The sequence below is a fragment of the Zonotrichia leucophrys genome, chromosome 2 (assembly GCF_028769735.1).
Source record: "Zonotrichia leucophrys gambelii isolate GWCS_2022_RI chromosome 2, RI_Zleu_2.0, whole genome shotgun sequence".
In the NCBI taxonomy this organism is placed as follows: Eukaryota; Metazoa; Chordata; class Aves; order Passeriformes; family Passerellidae; genus Zonotrichia; species Zonotrichia leucophrys.
In genome coordinates, this window is record NC_088171.1 from 134,116,447 (window position 1) to 134,142,770 (window position 26,324).

General features: G+C 39.8%; 1 protein-coding gene across 5 annotated transcripts; it reads right to left on the bottom strand.

The window, feature by feature from the left end:
• Window positions 1–395: 395 nt before the first annotated feature.
• On the bottom strand, window positions 396–21,385 carry RIPK2 (receptor interacting serine/threonine kinase 2). Of its 5 annotated transcripts, none has more exons than XM_064706543.1 (11): window positions 21,100–21,385; window positions 17,311–17,464; window positions 16,007–16,162; window positions 13,592–13,749; window positions 10,555–10,604; window positions 10,061–10,222; window positions 8,586–8,671; window positions 8,303–8,392; window positions 7,382–7,487; window positions 3,308–3,487; window positions 396–2,184 (listed from the first exon to the last, which is right to left on the bottom strand). In XM_064706543.1, exons 1-11 carry the CDS (start codon window positions 21,291–21,293, stop codon window positions 1,859–1,861), a joined length of 1,662 nt encoding a protein of 553 aa, XP_064562613.1. In that variant the 5' UTR covers window positions 21,294–21,385; the 3' UTR covers window positions 396–1,858. The 5 variants fall into 5 exon arrangements, with proteins under 5 accessions (XP_064562613.1, XP_064562617.1, XP_064562618.1 ...); XM_064706547.1 differs by having other exon boundaries at window positions 17,311–17,599; window positions 21,100–21,236; XM_064706548.1 differs by lacking the exon at window positions 21,100–21,385 and adding an exon at window positions 19,795–21,041.
• Between the last annotated feature and the right edge of the window lie 4,939 nt (window positions 21,386–26,324).

Below are 26,324 nucleotides of genomic sequence, written 5' to 3' on the forward strand. Positions count from 1 at the left end.
ACTAGTTCTGTACTGACAGGCAGGAGTCAACAGGGAGACTTTGAAAGCTGCAGGATGCTCCTTTCCTTGACATAGCTGTCTTACAGTGGGTTCTCAGGAAAGTTCCTAATACATGAACAATTTTGGACACACATTGAAGAAATCTTACTTCCCACCTTGCAAGACACAAATATTATTTTAAGGACCAATAATAATGAACAATGTGGCTTAAAATGTGATGTGCAGTGAAACACACAGTTTTGGCACCAGCTTTCCTCAGACCTCTCCCTGCTAGACATCATTAGGTCTACTCTGGGAAAAGCACAGCCACTCATTGCACCATAGCCCTGATTTCAGCTATTTAACTGGAATTTTTCAGCTTCCAGAGGGAAGCCGGATAAAAGGCAAATACCCAGTTTATGTCAAAATCTTTCTTTATTTAAAAAAAAAATTAAACCTCTCCTATCCAACAAACTATACATTGTATTCTTGTGATTCAGTTCACAAAATCATAAAGATATTGAAAAAAGTAAGCTGTTGGCAACCACTAATGACACTGAAGCTTGAATCATTGAAATGGGGCAGGTCTTACATCGCCATAGGTTTTGAAACAACCATCCCTTAGGATTTTTCATTTATCTGCTCCTTTTTATATTGTAATTTAGGTATATTTCACCATTCTTGTATGTGGAGATTGTATTTTCCCAAATTTTAAATAGCCTGAGCAGAAATTGTACTTATTTATTAGTGCTTGCAAAAATAATCTGCCTGTGCTGTGTTCTGACAAATTAAAACCAGTAATTTTTTACTAGTTTTGAAGTCATCTAGATAAAGTCACTAAGGTCTTGTGAAAGTAACTGAAGAAATACCACATACCTTTTCCTCTTGGGTGGCCTCACCTGTGCCTCAACATGTTCCTATCCTTCAGACAAAAAGGACAGCAGAGATGTGATCTAGAGGAGGTTAAGGCAGGTGATAGCGGAAGAGACCCCTGCACATTACTTCCAGCATGGCAGGGCAGGATATGATTGATCTTTGTAAAGACCCAACTACTTATGCAGCTCATCATGTAAATACCAAACATAAAATTGAGTTAGAAGTTTGATCTAGCAACATGACATGAGAAGTATTTATGGCAGATGACAAAGGTAAGGGGTGGTAAGATGGCAGGTGACAAAGGCAAGGCAGATGACCAAGGAAATGTTAAAAGGTATTAAGTGAGGATGCCCTTATGTAAGTTCTTCCTGGATCTCATCCTACAATGATTTCAAGAATAGCTGAAGTGTTTATAACCAAACAATGCAAAATGCTATAGCTGCAGCCTTTCTCTTATATCACTCCTGAGCAGAACAAAGATGACAAGCACAACATCCTCCTTCCCCTTGGGCTCCTCTTTGGACTAAAATTCTTCTTATGCTGTGGTCTGAGGCACTTGCTCTGGCAACAAAATGCCATGAATGTTTCCAACAGCCCTGGAAAAGAGCACCTAGGTGTTTTTTTTCCTCCTCTGTGAGAAAGAGCAGATGGAATGAGAAAAAAATGTTAAGATTACATGCCTCAATCCTGTGAGATGAAAGAAAAGGATGTGTATAAACAGCAAATATGTAAAATGGTGAACCTTTAATGTTTTTCTTTGTCATGTATAAACAAAATACTTTTACAAAATGAGTCAGCAACTGTCAAGTGTTTGGTTTTATGATTGCACTTCAAATTATTAATTGATTACTGACCAGATGCAGGCTAGAAGAACTCAGGGTCATTTCTGATACTCTTACAAAGGCACAGCAAAGACAAAGCTAAACATAAATAAAATACCATATTAGAAACAAGAATCATGTTGTAAGAAATATTCACATGGTTTCATAAAGAAAGAATAAATTTAAAGATGCAGTCTTTGAGAATTAGATACAATATCTGGATAAGGCTGAAGTCCTAGCTGTTTGTTATCTTTCAACTTCTGTACTATAATTCTGGCAAATTCCTCTCCTTGGCTGTCTGAAGTATCAAGCAGTTGTCGTACTTTTGATGTCCTTGTAGGTTTGGTGCTTATAAGTTCATAATCTTCTTTCATGAGTAAAAATCTTGATAGAAGAGCATCCAGTGATTGATTCAAACATGCTTCAGTCATCTGATCAATAATTTCTTCTCTTTTACTTTGGATCCACTGATGAGCTACATTCTTTTGCATGGTTTCCAATACAAAATCTGAGATTGGAAAGGATTAGAAAAAAGGAAGGGATGGTAACTGTCAACAGATATTGCCACAGAACAAAGAACAAGCTGAAAAAAACCTGTTAAAATGATCCAATTTGACAAATCTAATGGTTAGAGTATTTATTCTATCTGAATTACAGAATAATTTAGGTTAGAAGGGACCCTCAAGGAAGTGATCTGATGTAATGGCCTGCTCAAAGCTGGGCCAACTTCAAGGATAACTCAGGTTGCTCAGGGCCTTGTGCAGCTGAATTTTGAGCATCTCCAAGTGCTGGTACTTCTGCAGCCTCCATGGGCACCCTGTTCCAGTGTTCAACCCGACCTGGTACTAAAAAGAGACAGGTGGTAAATTCACTTTTCAGGGGGATTTTTATTGCAGATTACTGAAAACATCCCTGTGGTTTCCTGGAATTTTTCTCAAGGTGAGGTTTCACACAGTGAAAGGGTGTTGATTCTCATATTTTCAAGAGAGGGATGATGCAACAGATCTTTAAAAAGTTGCATGTTATTGTGTGGCCCCTCAAAAAATATACCTGAATAATTACTCATTGAAGTTTCCTCTTGTTAAATTTTGTGTTAACTTTTAACAGTTATTTGACACAAAAAAATATAATGTAGTGGGCTCCCAAATAACACAGAGGATCATTACAGCTAAGATGCTGACACAGTTGCTGCTTCTCTCCGCCCCACCATTGCTAAATGGAAGACTGGAAAGCCTAAAAAGTGAGAAGTGACAGGCAACAAAGTCACTAAGTTTGAGCTAAGTTTTCCTCCTGTTCTGCTGGACTGTAGCACTGCAACTGCAGTAGGAAATAGAAATACTATGAGCAGAGGGAATGGGATAAAGAAGACTGATGGCAGCAGGAATCTGATTAGGAGGAGAGAAAAAAACTAGTAGGTACAGGTACCTGTACTTGGCCACATTTTACACTGTTTTTGCTTACTTTGTAATGTAAGTCTACAAGGACAGAATTACTTAATTTTGCACTCTTAATTTGCAATGTTTTGTTTTCATGTGCTGGTGGGTAACAGTTCCAGTTTCCATTTCATACAGACAGACATTCAATGTCAGAACACTTATTGTGGGTGTGGAGTCAAACAGTGTTTGCCGTACCTGGAGGAATCGGCGATGACCGCAGCACATGGGATGCAGAACTTGGGGCATCTGAAATACCCCTGGCAGGTGAGAGACCAGCACTGTATGGATGCACAAGCAGTTTGGCACTCTGAGTTACAGACAGATTTTCATCTGTGCTCTGGCTGCTAAGAGAGTGTAGACATCCAGAATTTCCATCTTAGACAAAAAAAAAAAAAAAAGACAAAAAAAGACAAAAAAAGAAAAAGAACAAGCTGTATTACTTCTGTGTACAAATAAAATACTCCCATTGGAGACTATTTAGAGCATTTTCACAGAAGAAGTTATAAACCAACTACTTTTACATCATATACAATAGATTAGTAATTATACTCAAATTCTGAATATATTTATGTCCCTCATATTTTACCACGGCTTGACTATGGTATGGGGTCCTGCTTTATTTTAAAGAAATAGAAGTATATGGGAGTATAAATTTGGTAGATGTGAACTTCAACAAAAAAGCTCTTTGTAGGGACTAGAAGAATAAAATAAATCCTTTGAGCATTTGGAAAGGTCACTAAAAGTTAGCAGGAAAGCAGAATAATTTATTTTGAAGAAGTTTGGCAGTGTAACAAAGATGAAAATATTAAAATAAAGATTCAGACTGGGGAAAAGGACTTGAAGAGCAGTGGGAGAAGGTAACATTCAGTGGGAGGCCAATAGAAGCTTTCTGTAGTCCAACAAAACATGATATGACTTCACAAAAGCTTTATGTAAACTTTTCCAAAGAAAAGTAAAAAGTATTTATATTGGGGGGGAAGTTGAACAGTTTCTAGCTTTACAATTTTTTTATAGAAGAATTGGTGACAGATATGAAAGCAGCAGTTAAATAACACAAGGAACAGGTAACAAAGAGCTGGTGAGAAACGAACTACAGGACATGTGCCTAGCCCTGCAAATAGCTCTCATTAGACTTTCACAGTGTCACTTGATAAAGACACAGTAACTAAGACATTAACTAAGAACCAGAGATGCAAGAATTCACATGAGCATCTAAACACAGTGAGGTAGCCCCATGGACAACTCGAGATTACCTGTCCAATGGGGAAATCTGAAGTTGTATTCCCAGCTCTTTCTTGACCTGTAGAAGAATATGTCTGTAAGTACACAGAGCAGGAATAGGAAAATGTGGAAGAAACTCCATTCCCAGTATTTTAAAATGATGGACTAGAACTCATCGTAACTAGTATTTTATTTAATGAACAAGGCAGAAAGTTGGGCAGAGCTATGCACTGTGAAGCAGCAGATATTATCTATGGCATGAAAAAGGGGATTAGGAGACAACACTGTGAGTGAAAGATCATTTCAGGAAAGAATTCCAAGCAGCTGTGCTGGGATGTTATACATTTTTAGACACACAAATTTATTTTCATAACATAAAGACAAAACTACAGGGTTTGTACTGGTATGAGAGAATGAGACCAGTGAACACAGCATAAGAAAATGCAATCATAAAATCACACAATCGTTTCCATTGGGAAGACCCTGAGATCATCAAGTCCAGCACTGCCAAGTCCACCACTGCCCCATGTCCTGAATGCCATCCAAAAGGATGTCTAGACATCCTTTAATACCTCCAGGGCTGGTGACTCAACCACTTCCCTGGGCAGCCTGTTCCAATGCTCGACAACTCTTTCCATGAAGAATTTTTTTCTAATATCCAGTCTAAACCTCCCCTGGCACAACTCAGGGCATTTCCTCTTAGCCTACTGCTTGCTGCTGTTGCTTGTCAGTTAAGAGGCCACAATCTTCTCTCAGGAGTTGCAGAGAGCTAAGGAGCAAAATTTCCTCTCTGAGCCTCCTTTTCTCCATGCTAAACAACTCCCTCAAAAAAAATGCTATTGGGAGTTAGTCAAATGTTATTCAGAAAAAACCAGATTGACTCAAGTTACTCAAAAAGAACCTAGTTGACCTAGAAGAATGGAGTAACAGAAATAGAAAAAGAAGGAAAAATATGAGAGATAGACTTTCTGTTTCAAGTTGGGGCTAATGATCAGAAGTGATATGAGGAATAAAAACAACCCCTAAGTAGATTATTCTGTAATGAAGGATCTTGTGAGAAAGGAAAAATAAAATTCTAAGGTACAGTAAGTAAGGGGGATTTTGTAGACAAAACAAGTTTGTCATGTCTCTCATAATACTACACAGCCTTAATTCACTTAAGTCAGAACATGCACCAGGAGGACTAGTTAGGATACTACATGAATAAAGAAGTTTATTTTACAAAGGGATTTCAAAAGAGTGCATCCTGTTCATCTAGCAAAACAAACTATATTAAAGGATTACTCTGTATCAGAAATGAAATGGGAAGAGGGAAAAGAGCTGTTTAAGGAAATACCCAAGAAAAGCTCACTAGGGAAGGGGAAAAAAAAGTAAAATTGAAAAGAAAGGCTGAAGGCTAGAAGACAAGTCTTAACTCTGAAGAAGCAATATTCTGAAAAAGTATTCTAAATGTATTGATGGAAAAAACAAGAATCTATAGTCATTAACTCCGCTAGACTCCGTAGTCATTAACTTCTGCCTTCATGCCATGCCAAACTCCTCTCTTGCTAACAGCTACCTGGAATAGAATTTTCACCTAAAACAATTGCAGGTGAGTTTGAAAAGCAAGATGAATGTCAGTCTTGCTTCCCACTATAACACTACCTGCTGCAGCTATTGGCAAAGTAATAAACTCTTCTGCAGTTGAGTTTTGTAGGCACTATTTTTACAAGCTTTACAGTATCTATACATAAACACAATAAAGTCTAAGCAATGATTCTGTAAAACAACCACCAGCTGACCAATCAGATTAATTGTACCAATAAATCAATAAATTTTCATTGATTCCCTCCACATGCAGACACAACAATTCATAACAAGAACCAGCAGCAAGAAAGGCTGACATTTATCATTATCTTATGTAACTACCCTTACAGTCCATGCTCATGCTCAAACTAATATTCCATGTTCTAGAATTCATCACAACACACTTATTAAGCTAGGTAAATATGAGTTATTCTTCATCTTTGAGGTTTTTATGCTGTATAGATAAATGCTTCAGTTGAGGTACAGCAAAAGAACCCTGCGCTTGCTTTCTGCCATTTTCCCCAGTAACTGGAAGTCCTTAAGGCTCCTGTAATTTTTTTCACCCAAGTTCCTCCTGTATTTATACCTTTCTAGTACTCTGAGCAGAAGTTGAAAAATGTGTATGTGTTCAAACAGGAGCTGAAAGAGGAACTGCCTGTGCTCTCCTACCTCTACCAGAGTATCTCTGGTTTTGCAGCACCTCAGAATACTTTTTGATGACCTTTTTTTTAGCAGTGAAGTCAAAAGTCTTGCCAGCTTTCATACTCCTGGTCCCTGCAATGCCAGAGAACACTCTATTCTTTTGAAATATGTTTACATTCTGTCAAGGGAAGAAACTTAAATGCAGTTTTAGTTTCACAATGTGTTGCTATTCCACCTGGGTTCTATTGTATGCTTCTGGCTTCTGATATCAGCAAAACCTCAAAATTGAGTTTTCTCAGGGAATTTTGCCAACTTTTATTCATAAAAGGGGACATCTACAAAAGATCTGTGCAGATACTTTTGCAAAGCAGTCTATTAAAGACATTTTTATTTACTGAATTAAAAATTATCCAGAAACTTGCACTGGAAACTTTGAGCTTACTCAGTTTCTAGAATGCCTTAAAATATGTAGCCTTTTTTATATTCAGAAGTAGTTAAAACAAAACAAGAACACCAAACAAGAACAAAAACAAACAAAGAAACGAACAAACCAAATCAACTAAACTGCTAAGAGCCTGAAGAGACAAGAAAATGTTAGCTCTGCCTTCACAACTCTGAATAGGAAAACTGAACCTGTGAGCTCTAAAGACTTTTCAGGTGATAGGAACAGAAAATTAAAGCTTAAAAAGGCTAGTTTTTACCCAAAGCACAAAGTTTACAAAAGACATTTTTTTCCTGACATAGAGAGACCAAATTTTCTACTACACAAATGCAATGTCACAGAGTGAATGTAAAGCTGCAATGGCAACTTAAATTTACACGAAGTCAAGAGTATCTCACCTGATGAGAGGATATTACACTGGGGAATAGACTTGAATTTTGATGTATCTGGAGGGATGCTCCGAAGGGGAAGTGGATCACACTCTATGGAGCTAGAATATGTTGGCTGAAAGAAATCCAGGTGTATATTGAACAGGCACATTAAACAAATATGAAGTTGCAATGTTTTTACAGAGAACTCTTCCATCACCATGTTTTCCCTGCTATCTCGACAGACAGCACAATTAAGATATGGCAAATCAAGAGAAAGAATGTAATCCCAATACTTATATATTTTCAAATATGATAGCAATTTTGTATACAAGGTTAACTAAGAACCAAAAGCAGCAGCATTAAGAATCAAAATATAAATACAAATCTATATTACCCTATACAAGCAAGCTCCATAGAGGTGTAAGGGAGTAGCAGACAATCTCTCATTATTGGCAGGCATTGTGTGCATTCCTCTTTGAGGGGATCACAGACTCACAGAATATGTAGAGTGGGAAGAGACCCACAAGGATCATCAAGTCCAACTGGTGGAGCACCCCAAGAATCATTTGCCCAAGAGCACTGTGTAAACACTTAAACTCTGCTGGGCTTGGTGCTGTGATAAATTCCCTAGGGAGCCAGTTCCAGTACCTGTTTGCGCTCTGGGTGAAGAACCTTTTTCAGGTATCCAACCTAAACCTCCCCTGGACAGCTCCATGCCATATTTAGAGCTTTCCCATATTTAGATGCCCTTCTAATTTCTGCATACTCACCCTTTTCTATCTTCACAAAAATGGCTTTGCATTTGTTACACCCTGGCTCAAGTAATGCATTTCATGCCTTTCATGACTGTACAGGAAGCAAAGTGCAGAACAGCTCCCCTTACCATGTTAAACTTCCTTTAACCTCTCAGGATGCTGACATATCAAATGCAACACGTAAAGTATTTACCTTTTCAGGATTCAGAGGTATATTTAGAGGTATCTGCTCCACATTTCCTTTCTTTCCACTCTTGTAAATACTTTGTGATTCATATAGTGACTGGAAGAGAAATATTTTCCTGTATTAAATTTCTGCTGTAAGACGACAACCCCACACAAATGCATGTTTCAACGAGATACAAGATTAGAAAAAGGAAACGCAGAAGAAATGACAAAGGAGATAAGACTCCTTTTAGAAAGTGAAAGTCACCAACTAACTTGACCAACTCATGACTGTGACTAAAGCCACTTACCTTTGATCTCTTTAAGAGAAGTACTGCTTCCAGCATAGCTATTTCATCAAATGTTCGCAGAACTGGTTCCAGGTCTATTAAACATTCTGAACAAAGGAAGAGTACTTGGTGAATGGTCTGAAGTAGAAATCAAGTTGTCACTGTACTGAAGTGTCTTTCTTACATTCACAAAAGTAATTTTGCTAATGGCACATATCAAACCACTTATGCTGCTAAAACAGAAGCTGCTTGCTTCTCTTAGAACAGTTCACACCGCCAAAAGAAATGTGTACCACAAGAGATCCAGAATAATGCTGGACTGGGATAATGCAAGTCTCACACTCATGGAATGGAGAGATTGGTGGTTTGCTGTGCTTTAAAGTAGCCCCATCACGCCTGATTAGCTGAATAGGACCCAAACACCATAAGACCTCAGAGTGGGCTGCTGTCTTCTCACTCCAGAGGAAGTGTTAAAGATTTATACCAGAAAAATAAACAAACACACCTCCACCACAGCAATATCCAGAACACATGCCTAAGGCATGAGGCAGGGCCAGAGAAGATGGGATAGTCAAAGCACTGACCTATCACACCCAGTGAAACCAAATGACACTGGCCTCTGTGTGTCTGTGTTCCTATGCTACAGTAATTGCTTAAGTTCCCCATCAGTGAGCTGCACTTCCCCTAATTTTGCAATAGTTTTGCAACTTCTTCTTTCCTTTTATGATAGTAAAGTAGTGGCAAAAGCAACACTTTTTTTTTATAAAGACCATCTTACTACACACATAGCACTAAAAAGAGAATCCAAGTTAGCCCATACTATAGTACATAGGCCACATAATTTTCCCTTCAGTGTGACCACATACTTAAATTACTATTTTTTTTTGTTAATTGGCATAGGAAAACAAGAATGCATATGGAAATGTCACAATGTGTCTATTTTTTATTTTAGAAAATATTGTATTAAGATACATTTCCTTGCTTAGAAAAAAAATCCAGTTCTTGCTTGATAAAGGAGATGCAACAATTAAAGTGTCAGTGAAAGATTTACACTGAGATGCAAATACAAGCTGAAGTCACTACAACTAATCTGATGTGCAGTGGTTCATTGGTCCTGGTTGGATGCTCATAAATCCCACAGTATTCATTTTATACTTCAATTCTCCCATCCCCTCTTAAAAAAACCCCAAATTATCTTCAACAATAAACAAAAACCTCCAAACACAAGTAGTTAAACAAAACATGTGGCTTTTTTACAGGTAAATTAAGAGATGGTAAATACAAAAGACTCCAAGAGCCAACCCGGTTTTATGGCACACACATAATTCCATTTGTAAAAGTTTGTTTACAGACATGAAGGAAGCAGCCAAGCACTTTATGATAAGCAGCAGGACCAAGCAGACAGATCTCCTGACATCTTCAATACTTCCCTTTCAAGACTATAGCCTTGCACTATAAGCACCATGTTCAACAGAAACCTGGCAAGGTAAACTCACTTAAGAAGGATGGTCTTTCATCTGGGTTTTGTGCCCATCCACTTTCCATCAGCCTTATGATCAGCCCTCGATGAGGAATGTCCATTGATAGACTTCCCTCACTCAAGTCTAGTCGCTGTCCTTGTGACACGCTGTACATTATCTGCAAGGGGTTTATAACTTCTGTCAAAACAGACATTGTGAAGTCATTAGAAATATATGCAATATAAAGAGCTTACTGTATAGGAGAAGTAATTCCATTTGCACACACAGAATTTAAATAATCAACATAAGGTTACATTTCTTGATTAAAGAAAAGGTATTCTTAATTTATGAAACAACACTGTAATTGAAAAAGATACTAAAACTATAGTCTAATTTGAAAAGTATTTCAAAGTGTTCTTCAATAAGCTTAAAAGCTGAATTATTAGAAAGTAACCCCTATAATTAAGTCCCCAGGTTTCATGTTTAACCACTAGGTAAGGCATGAAAAATAAAGGAAGCAATGGTCTTACCTTCAAATGGCTGTTTCCTTGACATCACTTCCCATATGATAACTGCATAGCTGTTTACAGTATAAAAAGTACAGAAGATGTTATTTTAGACTACAGACAGTTGACACAATATGCTCAGCTTTACATTGTATTTAAAACATTTTGGTAAAATGATCCTGTAAGCATGCATGGGACTGACTATAGCTAACTAAAGTGTTGACATGAATATATGAAAACTAGCAGGTGAACTCATCTTGAACTAAATAATACTATTAGGTCCAGACAAAATCCATGGCATATAAACTCCTATTCCAAATCTGTATCAACTTAGCTCTGCTAATATGTTGTGAATTACGTACATGGAGTTTAAATCTCAGCACACAAATTAAAGTGAGCCCCAGAGAACCAACTGCTCTGTCCTAACTGCAATATTCTGGCATCTTCCTAGTATGGACTGACATTCCCTGACATTCCCAAGGGAAGCTGGATATTAGCAGGGAGGACGGCTTTGAGCCACAGCTCTATCCCAACACATCCTCACAGATACTTGCACTTGGGACGCCCACTCCAGCTTCTTCCCTTCCCATATATGCTTTCATCCCCTGCAATCTTCTCCATAGGGAGAGATGTCACTTACACACAGCATTCACTTTCCAAAAAAGACACTTGGGAAGACTACTCTGAACTAATGCCACAAGGTTGAACACACATGTAGCTTACTCAGTGACCTTCTTTTCCATTCACACCAACAGGAATGGCAAGGGGTTCAGTGAGCACAAACTTGCCCCATCTTTAGTAAACTAGTCACTTCAGTCATCAGGATATATTAGGAAGTGGTAACTTTAAACAACTTTGTAATTTAAATAAGGTTAGCAGATTTCATATAAAAGCAGCACTGAATTCTCAGTCATTCTCTGCAACTTTTCCTTACAGACTCTACCATATCTGAATGAAGCTCTATTCCATGAAAAGATCCCAGTATTAATCACAGCACTGTATTCAAGTATCCAGTTCTGGATTTAGAAAGGACAATCCAGGCTAAAGCTTCAGTGCTTCCATAACTTCAGAATGCACTCAAGGTGCTGACAAGTGTGTATTTCCATGTTTTCAGTCCAAGTCTTTATAAGCATTGTGGCAGTGTCATTCCAGAAAATAACCACCATGATCAACTGCTGCTAAGGCTTGTTCCCCACCCTTGGTATGAATGTACTGAGATTCCTTCCTACAACACTAAGAAGTGCCAAATTTTGCATACAATTGCATTAACTGCCTTAAAGCACTGTACCATTCAACAGCTACCAAGTAAGAATTCAAAAAAATGAAGTAAAAACAAATAACTGATGCCTAAAATCAAATCATATAAACTGATTTTTCCTATTTACCCTGTTTACATTTTAACGTTCTTCAGGTATAAAATTTATTCATGCAGCTTTTAATAAAAGCATGAGTAACTTCCCTGTTATAAAAGTCTGCTTTTGATGTATTCCTGGCAAATCCATGCAACTGGTATAGCAAATCATTCCTTCTGTAGAAGTTAAGCTGATTGATTGTTGTTTAAATAACTTGTTTCTTTAAGAAAGATCTCTCCTCAAAAATTATCTTTAGTATCTCAGCAACACTCAGCTGTGATCAATAATTTGACATCCAGAAAATATCCAGCTATTTAATAATATCTTTCATTCAGTTTGGAATCTCTCTACAATTAAAGATTATTTTCTCAGTTCTACAACACTGCAGCATTCCCTTTTACACTATTCCTGTTTTCCTTTCTTATTTCTGCTTTGTAGCATCTCCTGCTGATAGTGAGCATGGAACCTCCTGTGTGGTGTTTCTGGTGGTTCTTCACTGTCTCTACACCTTCATGTCTTCCTGCCTTGAACATCTCTCTTTCCAATGTTGTCTCCGTCTCTCTTCTTTCTTCTCACATAATCTCTTTCCTTCCTAATTTATCTGGTTTTTATGCCCTTCTGATGTGTTCTTATATTTTCTCCAATTTGGTTGTTATTCCTCTGAAAATATTATGTTCTTTCTAAGAAACAATTGTCTTCTTCCTCTCCGCCCATTCATTAAAGCCGTCAGTCACCCTTTCTTTCCTCTCAATACACCTTTTTTTCTTTTCAATTTTTTCCTTATCCATATCTTCTCATCAAAGGGTAAAGAAAGAAGGTGTGTTGTCATCTGGATGGGATGTCAAGGAACTTCATGTGCTTCTTAGGGTTAAGGGATAATTAAGGGAAACAGTGGTTTCCTTGGAAGTCAGTAGGACCCTCTGAGCCTGAGTCATCTCTCACCAAGATATAACCATGTCAGAGATCAGTGAAGGTAAAGGTGGCAGACTGCACCAGAATGATGTGACAATATGACCTTTTCACAGTGATTGGCAAGTTCATGCCCTCTCAATCTTCCTTTACACATGATAATTCCTCCCAAAATTCTTCAAGTAATCTCTGAGCTCTCCAAACCATTTTAGACCAGCCAATTGTAACTCAAATTCCTCAGAGAGATCTCCTTCTGTTATATGGGTCACCACCACTCTATTTACTATTCTACTACTTGTACTCAGGAGTGCCAACACAAAACTACCACAACTTTCACAAAGTAAATTATTCCTTAACAAGATTACTGTAACTACTTTCTCCAACCCCACTATCCTGTTTTTTTCTACCTCCTTTCCAAAAATACATTTTCTACTTTCCCCCAAGTACATTCTGAAATTATGTTATTTGATTACACAAATTTTAAGCGTATGTGCATTGACTTGATGGTGTGAATGGCTTCCTTCCTTCCCTGAATTGTATGTGTACATTTATTTCCAGAAACCAGTCCCCCACCTATTTCTGTAGTCTCAGCTCAGTTTTGGAGCATTACACTTGTCACAGCACAAAAGTCTTTAAATCCAGCTATCACTCAATTCTTCATTTCCCAATTCATTCAGCCTATATAGCTGTGATATTATCATTGAAAATAATAGAATTGCTGAGAATATGCTAAAATCTAAGTTCAGTAAATCATATCTGAGCTCAGATTTCAAGCCCCACTAGAGATCAACAGGAGTTACCTGTAGATGTCATGTTTCACACTTGCCCGGGTTTTCAGACTGGGGTTGTAATCCTCAGGTGGCATGTAGACAATTGTCCCTCCTTCCGGCAAGGAGGACTCGCTTCGGGACTGGGATGTGGATATGACACGCCATTTGGACATGCCAAAATCTGCAATCTGCAAAGGTCAAATCAATTGTTCTGAGAAGAAAAACCGGTTTTATCTGCTGACAGTTGCTAGAAATTCCTGAAATACACCCAGAAAAAGGGGTCACCCAAAGCTCTTAACCTGACACACAAAAAGTATGTGGTTCTCCTAGCAACAGGGAACATCAACTCCAGTCCATAAAGCATTCCCAGGTTGTGACTCATGCTATACCTATAGCACTGCCCTAACCTGCTCTTTTAACGAAGGACTCATGTACACTATGGATGAGGAATCTGCTGTAGATAGCTGTGCCATTTGAAGAAAATCACTTTCTCATGCTAAAAAAAGCAAACAAAATCATCATTGATTACTTGTACTCCCTAGTTGTGAAGAAAGCACAAGTTTAGTATAAACCACAGTAGTTATACATAACTCAGCTTGCTAATATCCAAAGGCAGTTCTTCTCACAGAACAACTTTAGGGCACTTCTTCACTCCCAAAACTATGATGTATTAATCTTGAATTAATAAATTTGATATTCTGAAATTCCGTGCTGCAAAAAGTTGCTGAATAATTTCTTTACTGTGCACTCTGGAGCCTTGCTCCTTTCTACACAATACAATTCATCTACATGAAGAAGTAACTGACTTCCCTTTACATCCTCAGACATCCATAAGCCAGGGCACCAGATGCCTGATTAGGTTATGGATAAGGAGAGAGACACTTAGCAGAATGCACCTGCTGGCTGAGCTGCAGTGTCTGGCATACATGGGACAGAATCAGCCAGCTACCAGTTCTGCACTTGTCCAGCATTTGCACAACAGCAAAAACATTTTCAACAAAGATGCCTGTGCAAGCACTAAGGAAATTAAGACAACAGAAACAAGCTTTCTGAAGAGCATACATCAAAATCCACAATGAAAAGTAACCTTTCTTCTCTACAACTCATTCTCATCAAGCCTTCCTCATTGTAATTGGTCTTAAGTCTTGCTCATTCAGTAGATCAGAGACAGTCAGAAGCACCCTGTAAATGCTGTGATTTTTATACATATGCAGTATCTCTTCTGTTTGGCATGCATGATAAACCTTGTTTGCATTTCCTGTCACTGTACTAGTTTAGAGAATCTTGCTTCACTTAAAACCCCAAGGACACGCCTTGCAGGAGGCCGGGCAGGTATGCAAGAGTTCACCTCTTCCCTTCCAGTGCCTCAGCAAAGAAACTTCAGATATGATCAGGCAGAGCACCAGGCCACACCAAAGCTGTTAGGGATTAAAAACACAGTGGATAAAAAAATGACTTGGACTAGTTCCCTGATCAGGTTTATCAGGAAGCTCAGGAGATGCCAATACCAGCACAACTGAGTGGGAGGAAGTATGACCAGCTGAGGGTGTGAGCAGAGACAAAGCCATGTGAGGCACTTTGCTGCCAAGAAAAATTTCTGTGCAATGGAGAAAGAAGTAACCAGCAGTGGATCTTTGCTCAAAGGAGTCATAAAGGGAGTCAACTTACAGTAGCAACTAAAACATTCACTTTTCAAGTATAAATTTAGTGCAAAATATCTTATTTCTATTTACTTGAGTAACATATTCTATCAGTTATAAAACCAGATCTTTTTAAAATAACAAGAAACAACAAAATTATGGAAGCACCTAAACATTCTGTCAGAAGTACCTTCAGTCCCTTTTTCACATCATGGCAGTGATATTTTTACATGCAGAATTAAAGTTTGTAATTACTGATATTTCTGCATGTATGTTTGCTTGTTCTAAGGAGCTTCACAAAAGCCTGAAACATAGTAAGATTTCAAAGTTTTGTTCTGCATGTTGTATTACTACCCCTACAGAACAGAAATGTCCATATTGCATGGTAAGTATCAAATGGAGCATTAACATTTGAACTTGACCTACTGCCTATCAGAAGTAACTTGTCAGAGCATCTCAGGCAAGAACACTTTGTGTTTTCTTCTCAGGAAGGACCAGATACAGCTAGCCTTGGAAGGCTGACAAACAAGAGTGTAACCACTATTGAGTATCAGCTACTGCTACAGCAGAAACAGCCTAACTTCTGTCTTCCTGGTCTTTTCAGACAGATAAAATCCACAACTGAGTAATACAGAGCTTCCAAAAGAAAAACTCCAAAGTTCTGTCTGCGAGGACAGAAATAAAAATCCACCATACAATTACATCCTCTCTGTAAGGCCACAACCTCACCCTTCCTCCTCTACAATAATGAAAACACTTTCACTCATTCTGGATGCTGAAGAACGTAAGAATTAAATAACCCTACCTTGACATGAAGCTCATCATCCAGCAAAATGTTCTGTGTTTTTAAGTCATGGTGCAGCAATGGAGGATTCATGTTGTGCAAATAGTTCACTCCCAAAGCAATTTCATAAAGAATGCGGAATCTCAGGCACCAGGGAATGTCAGGATATACATCCTTCTGCCAAGATAAAACCACAAAACCAGAATATAATCCTCTGTTCTAACAGCACGCACAAAGACTTCTTTTATAAAAAGAAGGAGAAAATTACTTGGGCAAACAATAATCTTTTAAAACATACAAACTCCTGAAAAAATTATAATGGTCAAATTGTAATGGTCCATTAAGACTCATTAGCTGTTAAAGAAACACTATCAGCCTATTCAAAAAAATAATAATTGTGCAGTGCTATGTTTCCATTCCCATAGTAGTTCATGATGTTGAACATTTACTACACCACTCATTCCTATGGAAATATGAATTACAGATGAACTTCTGCATCAAACATTTAACCCACAATTTATGACTCCTACACAAAGAATGACAAAAATCATATCTGCAGCTGACACTGGGGAACAAAAAAAACTGCATTGAAACTATGCACAAAATGCTACCTTTACAAATAATAATACAACAAGAAAAATGTAGTAAAACTCAACTGAGGTCTCAGAAGTTATATTGACACTAAAGCCTTTATGAAAACCACAATTGAGCTCTCTAGGCATGAGATGTGATTGATTAAAGGTAGAGAAGAGACTTTAGTGCTGTTGAGACAGAACTGCAGTAGCTTTGCAGTAGCAACACTGCGCAGGCCAAACTAATGGGAGCAACTGAGAGTTCAGCACAGGAAAAGTTACTCAAAGAATAAGGTCTGGTAGAAATAATCATACTTGTTTATATTAGCAATATTTAGCTTCTATAATTGAAAGTAAAAATTTTCTTTTTTTTTAAATATTCAAACTCATGGAAAAAAAAATCAATATTTGTATTGGCAGTAATTCAGAAACCCAGACTGAAACAAGCATAAGTATTTCAGAATTTAATTAGAGAACAACTGAGATTTTTCAACTGTATGTAATAATTCAACATAAAAACTCATTATAGGTCACAACATTAAAGAAAAAATGTCACAACATTAAGTCAGCTGAGTTGAGTTGTGGTTTTGAGATACAGAAGGTCTATCTGAGCACCAAAACTACTAGGGATACTGACTGTCTTCTAGCATGAAATATTATAAATAAAATATTTTACTATATTAATTAAGTATGAAGATTGCAATCTACTTGGAGTAGCCAGGTATCATATTTAAAGACCATAAGTACACTTACCCCATGCAATAGCTGGTTTAATGACCCATTGGTCATGTATTCTGTTACTATCCCCAGAAATTCTGGCTCGTTGCAGATTCCCAAAATTGGCAGAATGTAACTAAACCTGGCTTTGTGTAATATCTCTGCTTCTTTTAGAAGGTGGTTTCTATCGCTTAAAGAAAACAAGCAAACAAATAAAATGCATTACCATACCAGTACTATGAAACTCCAAGAAAATGCTGGGGTCACTATATTCTCTGTCAATTCCTTGTATGCACCACCTCTTCACCACTGGATTTCTACCATGCTGCTTTGAGAACAAGACAGTGCAAGACAAATCAGAACCTGCAAACGCTGACAAGACAGCTTCCCTGGTTTTGTTGTACCACACAAATCTATTTCCATCACACATTTCATCCATGTTTCCGATAAATAAGGATAAAGTTAGAACTTCCAGCTTCCACCATTCCTTGGAACCCTAATGGTAACAACGAGCTGCATTTCTCCCACTTTACTGAACACCTTCAAACCCAACTTTTTACTCAAGCCCAATATTTATCTCCTAGAGAGTGGAGATTTTAATACACATGATTCTCCAACCATTTAAATCTAGTCAACTCTAATGTACACTAACAAACAGGGGCTAAAGGAATGCACTTTTGACTTCTGAAGGAAAATAAGTTCCTTTCTGAAGGAAAAGGAACAATTAACTATGCTTTGTTTTCACATAAATTATTCCCTCAAACAGTTCCTGCTTTGAATTGCTCTATGGAAAAACATCCCCTAGATGCACAGGAAGCAGGAATAGCCCAGCCTCATGACGAGTGCCTTTGCATGCCTGAATTTGACTGTGTGGATGCACTCTGTTACCTCAAACCTCCTCATAAGTGTGGATTTGATGCATCATTACAAATTTAGGCATTGCAGCATGTGGGTTTGAGAGGGTCAAGTTTTATTTAAGATTGAGTATGATTCCATCCCTGAAAATAGAAACCATATGGTATGCCTTATATCTCAAACAGCCTTGAAAAAAATGGGTTTGTTGTCAATGAGGATAGTTAGACCATAAAGCATAATTCAGTGAAAAAACCATTTAGATCTTAGTGGAGACTGGTACAGGTACAAGTACATGACTAGGATATTCAAATACAGGACATTTAGAGCACACTGATCCTTTGGATGTGAGCCAGTCTGACCCAGAAGCAACAGGGCTGTGCTGGGGCCAGGGCTATGCCCACCACGATTTGTTCAGCAGAGCACTGTGCTATGTGCACAGCACAGCTCCAGGGTGAGAGCTGGCTCAGGGCACACCCCAAAGCATCCAGGGCAGGCTGGAGCCATCAAGGTGGGTTTAGCACTCACAAAGAAAAGGCTGTCAGGATATATGGGGAAAAGAGGAAGCCTTATGAAGTAAAGCATGCAGCTCTTAGCAGCAGGAAATTCTGATTTAGACAGATATGAAATTAAGGTCCCTTTATCTGTGTGACGGAAAAAGACTTATAGGAAACCCTAGGAAATGACAGAAGTAAAAAGGCAGCCTTTGAGACAAGCATGGGATCAAAGAGACAACCCTACACCTTCCTCCCTCTCTCCAGAAATGACTAGGCCTGAGAAAGTTTGGGGTTTTCCAAGACAGTAAGGCACATTAGCATGGGATTCAGCTGTGGCTGGGAAATGAATTGCGCCATACTGCGGTCTATTCCTGTGCCTGTCAGTCACTTCACCTTTGTCTGCTCCGTGCCAAAGGGCACTGAGTAATGCTGAAATGAGCACATTCCCACAACAGCTTCCCACCTGGCTTTGCTCTTTGGCTGGTCACATACCATATTCTGGGATGCACAGCACATGCTTCCCACTCGGGGAATTAATGGCATCATGAACTCATCCCTTTTCCTGACAACAGTTACAGACTGGCATTTCATATTGCCTACTGCACAGCCAACAAAGCACTTGCTGCTCAGACTCGGGTATAATGGATTTTTTTATAGCTTTCAGTCTTCTGATAGCATTTCTGGGCTTTGTGTGACATATGGTGATGCTTTATCAAGGCTGACCTAGACCAGAGGCTAGACAGAGTTAAAGTAGGTACTTATTAGAAGACCTCAATGGACACATCTTGGGCAGTACAAGAGCCCAGCCAGGACTACACCCAAGATGAAACCAAAATGGTCACAAAATGGACAACCAGTCACGAGGTCTCTCACTTTTATAAGTTCTGGTTCATTAGCATACTGGAGTTAATTGTCCACTTATAGCTTTAGGTTATGAAGTCTGATCCTTTCTGTTTTTCTCTTTTCAGTCCACGTTGGGCCTGAAATTTGGGTGGTTGTTCTTGGTTCCAAGCTAGGAAAAGAACTGTTTTGTCTAGATTCTCTGTGAAGTGAGAGCTTACTATTCCTTAATATGAAGCTCAGAACTACATCCTAAAGCAGTACAGAATCTGAGAAATATAAAAGCTAAAACCTAAGGCATCATGGTAAGTGACTGAATTATGCTGATTACCTCACTTGCCCTTGTAATAGTAATTTCACAGGTTAGATGTCCCACCAATCCAAATTCTTGAAAAGCTAAAATTAGCCTTGGTGTTTTCTCCTAGCTGTGTTCTGAGGATAAATGCTGTATTTCCAGCTGGGATTTAAGCAGACATTAAAAAAAAAAATCTCAAAACAAAAAATCCCCCACAACACCCATCAGTCAGTTCCCTCCCTCCCACAGCTTATCAGAAAACACAACATAACTGAGATTCCACTTCTGGCAAGATTTCAGAGATAAAGCCTGTGTATACACAAACCTGAGCAATAAGAGGTGAAAGAGCTTAAAACAACTTGCCTTGTATTCAAGTATATTGAGTCACAAGACTAGCAGCCTTTCTGGGTGAAGCTGTCCTACCTAAAGGCCTAATACTACATCAAAGAAACTTGAGGCAAAAGCTTGAAGACAGCAAGATATGACTCAGAGGCAGGTTTACAGTCAGGTAGGCTTCAGACAGCCTAAGAAGAGGCAAATTTGCATTGATTTGTTAACAAATTGTAACTATGGGGATTGACTAAGACAATGTCAAATGAAAAAGTACAACTCGCTGTGTCCTTGCATGGAGTGACAGCTCCTGTAATACGATGCAACTTGGGTACCTGGAAAATGGGGAACCCAAGTGCTGCATAGAAAACAGCAGCTTTGCAGGGGGGTCTACAAGCCTATCATTTTAAAACAGCTTCTCTCAGAACTATGAGATCTGGGGAAAAACAATAATTTTGCGTGGTCTCAGAGAAGCTTCTTCTAGAAGCAATCTCCAGTGGATAGAACAGTATACTCCCGATTTGCCTCTCTCTATGTAAACACCAAATCTACAGTAATCGCTGCACTTTAATATCCTGTGGATACCTCAGCAAAATGGTTAGCAACCAACAGACCCAGCAAGAAGCCAAACTCTGTCAATCCCACCTTGAGGAGGGCTCAAGGCGCACAGTGCAGAAGGGAAAAAACTCCAAAAGAAACAACTTATTGTCTCAGAGACCGAGACCGAAACCAGCCCTTTACAATAATCGAAAGTGAGGAAGCTCCGGGGCCGGTCCGTGCTTTCTCTTGGCCCAAGTTGAATCATCCTCGTGAGATCCCTTCTCCCCGTGGAATTAAAGCAAGGCTGCCTACCGAAACACCAGCATCTAACCCACAGACCTCAGAAACTCACTCCGGCATCCTGGACCGGCACCTCGCCCCTTTCTGGGCGCGGCCTCAGGGAAAGGCGGCTCGGCTCGACCCTGGCCCCGGCGATGCCCCAGGCCGGCGGCCCCCCGCCCACCCCGTTACCTGTCTAGCAGCGGCCCCTGCAGGCATTTGAGGGCCACCGGGACCCTCCAGTCGGCGTGGCGGGCGGCGGACACGGTCCCGTAAGCGCCCCGGCTGATAAAACGCAAGTCCGGGAGTTTGCTGGAGGGGATGGAGGGGAGGCCGTAGCTGAGAGCGCCCGCCCGGCCCCCGCCGCCGCCATCCCCGCCGCTCATGCTCGCACTGCGCCGGGCTCGGCGGCGCCTGGAGCGCCGCTCCTCTGGCCCCACTCCCTCGCTCCCCCCGCACTCCCTGCCCCGCCTGCTCTCCTGGCCAGCGCTTCTCTCCTCCTTCTACCCCACCGACGAGCCACTTCCTCACGGAAAAGCGTCCCACGGCTCGCGGGTCGGGGAAGGCGGAGCAGCCGGGATGGGAGGAGCGAGCCGGGGGAGCGCGGTGCCGGCGTGTCCCGGAGAGCCGCGCCGGGGCTTCGCCCTCGGGCACCGCGGGAGCGCTGTGGCGGGCGGGTCGCGGCCCTCGGGCCGGGCATGGAGCCTTCCCCATCCCGTCAGAAGGAGCGGCCCCTGCGCTGGACAGGAGGAGGCATCCCGCTCCGTTCGAGTTCTGCGCTCGAAAAATGATGCAGGATGCCAGAGCCGAGCGCAGATCGCCGCGGCGAATAGCTCACTGCGTAGAATCATAGAATGTTGAAGGGAAGGGACCTTAAAGATCATCTAGTCCCAGCCCCCTCTGCCAGGACAGGACACACCTTCCACTAGACCAGGTTGCTCAGAGCCCCATGCGGTGTATACTCATTGCTCAAGCGAAGTGAGAAAAGCTTTGTCTCATGCTGTTGCTTATCTCCTCTGCTCTTGTCCTAGGAAGATTTTTCAGGATAGCGGCATTTCAAAAAGATAATTTCGAAATTTCCAGTAAGTGCAAGTTTATCCTTGCCCGTGCTCATAGCGAGCTGCCAATGCTGATGCGCAGATGTATTTATGAGATCTTTATGTGAAGGTTGCGCAGAAAGCTTTTCTAAATAAAGCCTGTTCACCAAACCAAGTTCTCACAGACTAACACAGTAATTTAACTTAAAGGTCGAGATCTGTAGCTTTCCACAAGGAGTGACAGTTCCACAGGATGAAATAAAGGTAAATAGAGCAACTCACTTGCCTTTCCATGTGTGCGGATCGTGGGCTGAGCGCCTGTGGCTTTTCACCTCTCTTTTCTCCCACTCATGGATATGGACCAGAGAATGAGGGAAAAGACCTAAGTTTTCAAGTTACAATATGTTCAATATTTCACAGAATTCATTTTAAGACATGGCAACAACTCCAGCTCTATCTAGATCTTTAGTTTTAGCTTTATGACTTTTCCAATTGTCTTGTATTTTGGATGATTTATATCCTCCAAATGCGTCAGCATTATGAACGTGTGAGCAACCATGTAAAGCAACCAGTGACTTACTCTACTTTCAGTTTTTAGTTACTTACTCTGCTCTACTTTCAGTTTTCAGTTAGTCTGTGTCCTTTAGACACAGTAGGTGGTTTCCCAAAACTGTAATCTTGAGGCAATGTTTGCAATATGCAAGTTTTGGGTATCTGTTTATGCATATCTCTCTCTATATTAATCATGTGGGTAGTACCATTAGTCATACAATTTTAAATTTGGTGTATAAGGAAGATTTTGTTTCCAAAAGAAAGTGATATGCAAAGGACAATTACCATGAGCTTGCATTATAAAACCACTGTGTAAATACATACTTACAGTCTTTGCCATTAAAATGTCACTATACTGAAGACTTATTTGTGCAGCTTGTTAGTGTGTGTTGTGTTGATTTAATGTATATTTATATGTTAAGTACACTGACTTAAACCCCAGGAAAATTATTGTAATTCTAAAAATGGATGTGGAGGCAGGACTGTTGGAGCAGTGCCATGCTTCTCTTGCCATGCCTATCCCAGGTACAGTGTTCCTGCAGTTGCAGTCCTTTTGACACTCCAAACCCTAACTCCAACCATAATGGCAGCTTGGGGGTGAGGCTGAGGTCCTAAGGTAGACTAAACTTTTGATAAAGCTAAAGTTTTGGTTAAATAGTTTCTAAATGATAGAAACAGTATTTATAGCATGAGGCAGATAAATAGCTGCCTGTGGTTTACTTCTTTGAAAATTTTAACTGGTGAGTTTCCCCACATAATCCTTTTAATTTTTAAGTGTTGGATCTGACTCATCCTTTCACATGGAAATTTCCTGAATGTCCCCACTGATAATGAGGTAAGAAAAGTCCACAGCAAAGAGGATACTTTTTCTATGTGTGGTATTTATTTGGTGGTTTGATTAGTGTTGTCGTGACTGTAATTTACTTGAATTTAAACTGGAAAGAAATGGTTCTGAAAGTGTGAAATCTATGATGGTGGGCTTAGTCTTCCTTCAGCTTGTGAAATCTAGGAGAGCAGCTAGCTACTATGTGATCAGTACATCACCATGCTGACTTGCAAAACACTTTCCATTCCTTGTATCTCTGTAAAAGATCAAGTAAAATAACAACTGAAATTAAACACACTTTCCAGACTGAGGTGGTATTTGCTTTTTGACATTCCTCCTTGTAGGCAGCATAGTCTGGAGAGAGCTTTTACATTTCTACTGTAAACAGGTATTCACATTGATGTTGAGAAAAGGGTACAAAATACATATCTCTCCCTGTGCATCTCCACCTGAAAACCAGGCCTTTTATACATAGATATACATGCACCCTTTTTCAGTCATGTGTATGTTTTAAAACATTCACACTACATGCATGTCTTTACTAGTATAAAGTCTTTCTTTTTCGGTTTGTTTCAGTCTTATCCCTCCACCAAAAAAATTTAGTGCCTTCATTTTTATGGATATTAAGCACCAAATCTAGTTGTGTTTTTTTTTGAAGTTCACCAAATTGACTATATTTCCACAATGGCAGGAATCTCTTTGTTGTCAAGACAAGATGTTCAGATTGAAAGAAGCTATGGTTGCATTATGATGATTTTATATCTCAGACAACTTTCCCATATTTTTGCTGTTGGACTTAAACATGACAGACCCTATCACTTACTAAATATTCTGAAAAATTTGGGGAAATGGCACATTTTTTCCCTTAGCACTTGATAGTCTCTGATTCTTAGTTGTGTCTTTGGAGCTGCATAAAAGACCTTGTTTTAGAAAATGAGTTTTCATTCAGTAATCACAATGCCTTTGTCCCTGCTTCTTATTTTGTGGATTTTTTTCAAGCTTTTACATTAAAAAGAAGGGATATTTGGTTATAATAGCCTTTTTAAAGGAATATTTTGCCTGAATATTTTGTACTATCTACATTGCAGGAATGAAGGACTTGGGCAGTAACCTCTTCAATTAGCAAGTACTTTTTTCTGAAATGCATCAGGTGCTTAGATTCTGGCTGAGATCCTGTTTTGCCTGCTGTCACACTGGCAATGTAATGATACACTCGCTCAGATCTATTGGTAATGAGTGCTACAGCCATGGAAACCAACAGCCCTTGAAATCCTCTGTGTATTCTCCTGCCAGCCTCAACCAACCCTTCTTTGTTAGCATGTGCCACACTCTAGGTGGGTTGTTCTTGAGCATCTGAGCTCTTTTGGAAGTTGTTACCTATGGTTTTAGATGTTTGTTGACACAATTTTATATTAAGAGAGCTGCATGAAAGTACTTGTATCCAGGTATTATAACATGTTGACACTAGCCAGCTAACTGAATGGAGGAGCAGAGCTGCTGAGAGCTTTTCTAGCAGTTTGAGGGAGGGAGGGAGGGAGGGAATGCTTGTAGTTTGATGCTTCTGAGTCACCTGGATTTTTATTTCAGTGTTGTGCCACTTTTGGTGCCCATGTGGAGATGACACATCATGAGTGTAACATCAGGATAAACTCTAGTGCTCTTTTGAATGTAAATGACATTTCTTTTCAGCCCTAGCAATTTAACAAAGCCACCCCACACCTGAAACATTTCAATGCTTATTTGCTATTTTCACTGAGCTTCCTATTTTTTCCACTTGCTTGTGGGACCTGAGCAACTTTATGAAGGTGGTCCTCTTCCTAGCCCCTCGCTTTGCCTGGACCAGTGGAGCTTTCTGTGTGGAAGAAATGCAGAGGCAAAAGTTTGGCAGAGAAGGAAGGAAAAGAGGGGGTGATTTTGAACGATTCTCCTTAGACACAATAACACTGTGCTACTCTTCTGTACCTTTCTTAGCATGTGGATTCTCTGGGGCCAGGTGAAGCCCAGGTCCATCCTAGGTGCTGAATCCATTTCTAACCACAAGGATGACTATCATGGGATGACTGTCATTCGTCTGAAACAGAACCTGCATCAGAAATGCCTGTTAAAAGCAGCTCCTAGCTCTAATTCCTGAACCACAGAGATTACTGGGAGAGCAGTATTTCTCATGAGCCAAAAAAGATTATTCTAATAGAATTCTTACAGAATTATCTCCTGCTGGAAGATCAGTGCCAGGCCTAGGAGTATTCCCTGACACCTCCAACTTTACAAGCACAGGTAGTATTAGGTATTCAGTGGTCTGCTGCATTCAGGATTAGTCTATGTGCATTTTTTATGTTGGGTATTTCCTCTAATATTTCAGCTTCTAATATTACAGCTTCCCCCTTCCCCCTACTCCTAGGTTTTAACCTTTATTTTGGTTTTCAGCCTAAAATGCTGCTGTTCTTGGTGTTTCCCATAAAATTAGTTCAGCTGAGAGAAAGCTGAAAAAATTTCTTTCAGCAGTGAATTAGAGCAAGTTTTTCTTCCCTTTTATTTTCTCTTTCAAAATTTAAACTATTATGCAAGTGCAGCAGATTGATGCAAAGCCAACAGGTCAGGAGAGGGGATTCTGCCCCTCAGCTCTGCTCTGCTGAGACCCACCTGGAGTGCTGCATCCAGCTCTGGGATCCCCAGCACAGGAAAGACATGAACCTGTTGGAGTGAGCCCAGGGGAGGCCAGCAAGATGATCAGAGGGATGGAGCACCTCTCGCACAAGGAAAGGTGAGGGAATTTGGTTTGTTTAGCCTGGAAAAGAGAAGGCTTTTTGCTGTTTGCAGCCTTCCAGTACCTGAAAGGACTGTACAATAAAAATGGAGAAGGACTTTTTACAAGAGCATGTCGTTATAGGAGAAATAGAATCAAATGGAAAGAGAGTAGGGTTAGATTAGATATCAGAAAAAATTCTTTACTGTGAGGATGGTGAGGCACTGAAACAGGTTGCCCAGAGAAGTTGTGGATGCTT

Excerpts from the sequence above, each read along its gene's own strand:
- RIPK2 (XM_064706543.1), bottom strand. The coding sequence starts at position 21,293 with ATGAGCGGCGGGGATGGCGGCGGCGGGGGCCGGGCGGGCGCTCTCAGC. Across the intron at positions 17,465-21,099 it reads CAGGGGCCGCTGCTAGACAG|CGATAGAAACCACCTTCTAA; the intron begins GTAACGGGGTGG and ends GTTTTCTTTAAG. Across the intron at positions 10,223-10,554 it reads AAGGAAACAGCCATTTGAAG|AAGTTATAAACCCCTTGCAG; the intron begins GTAAGACCATTG and ends CTGTTTTGACAG.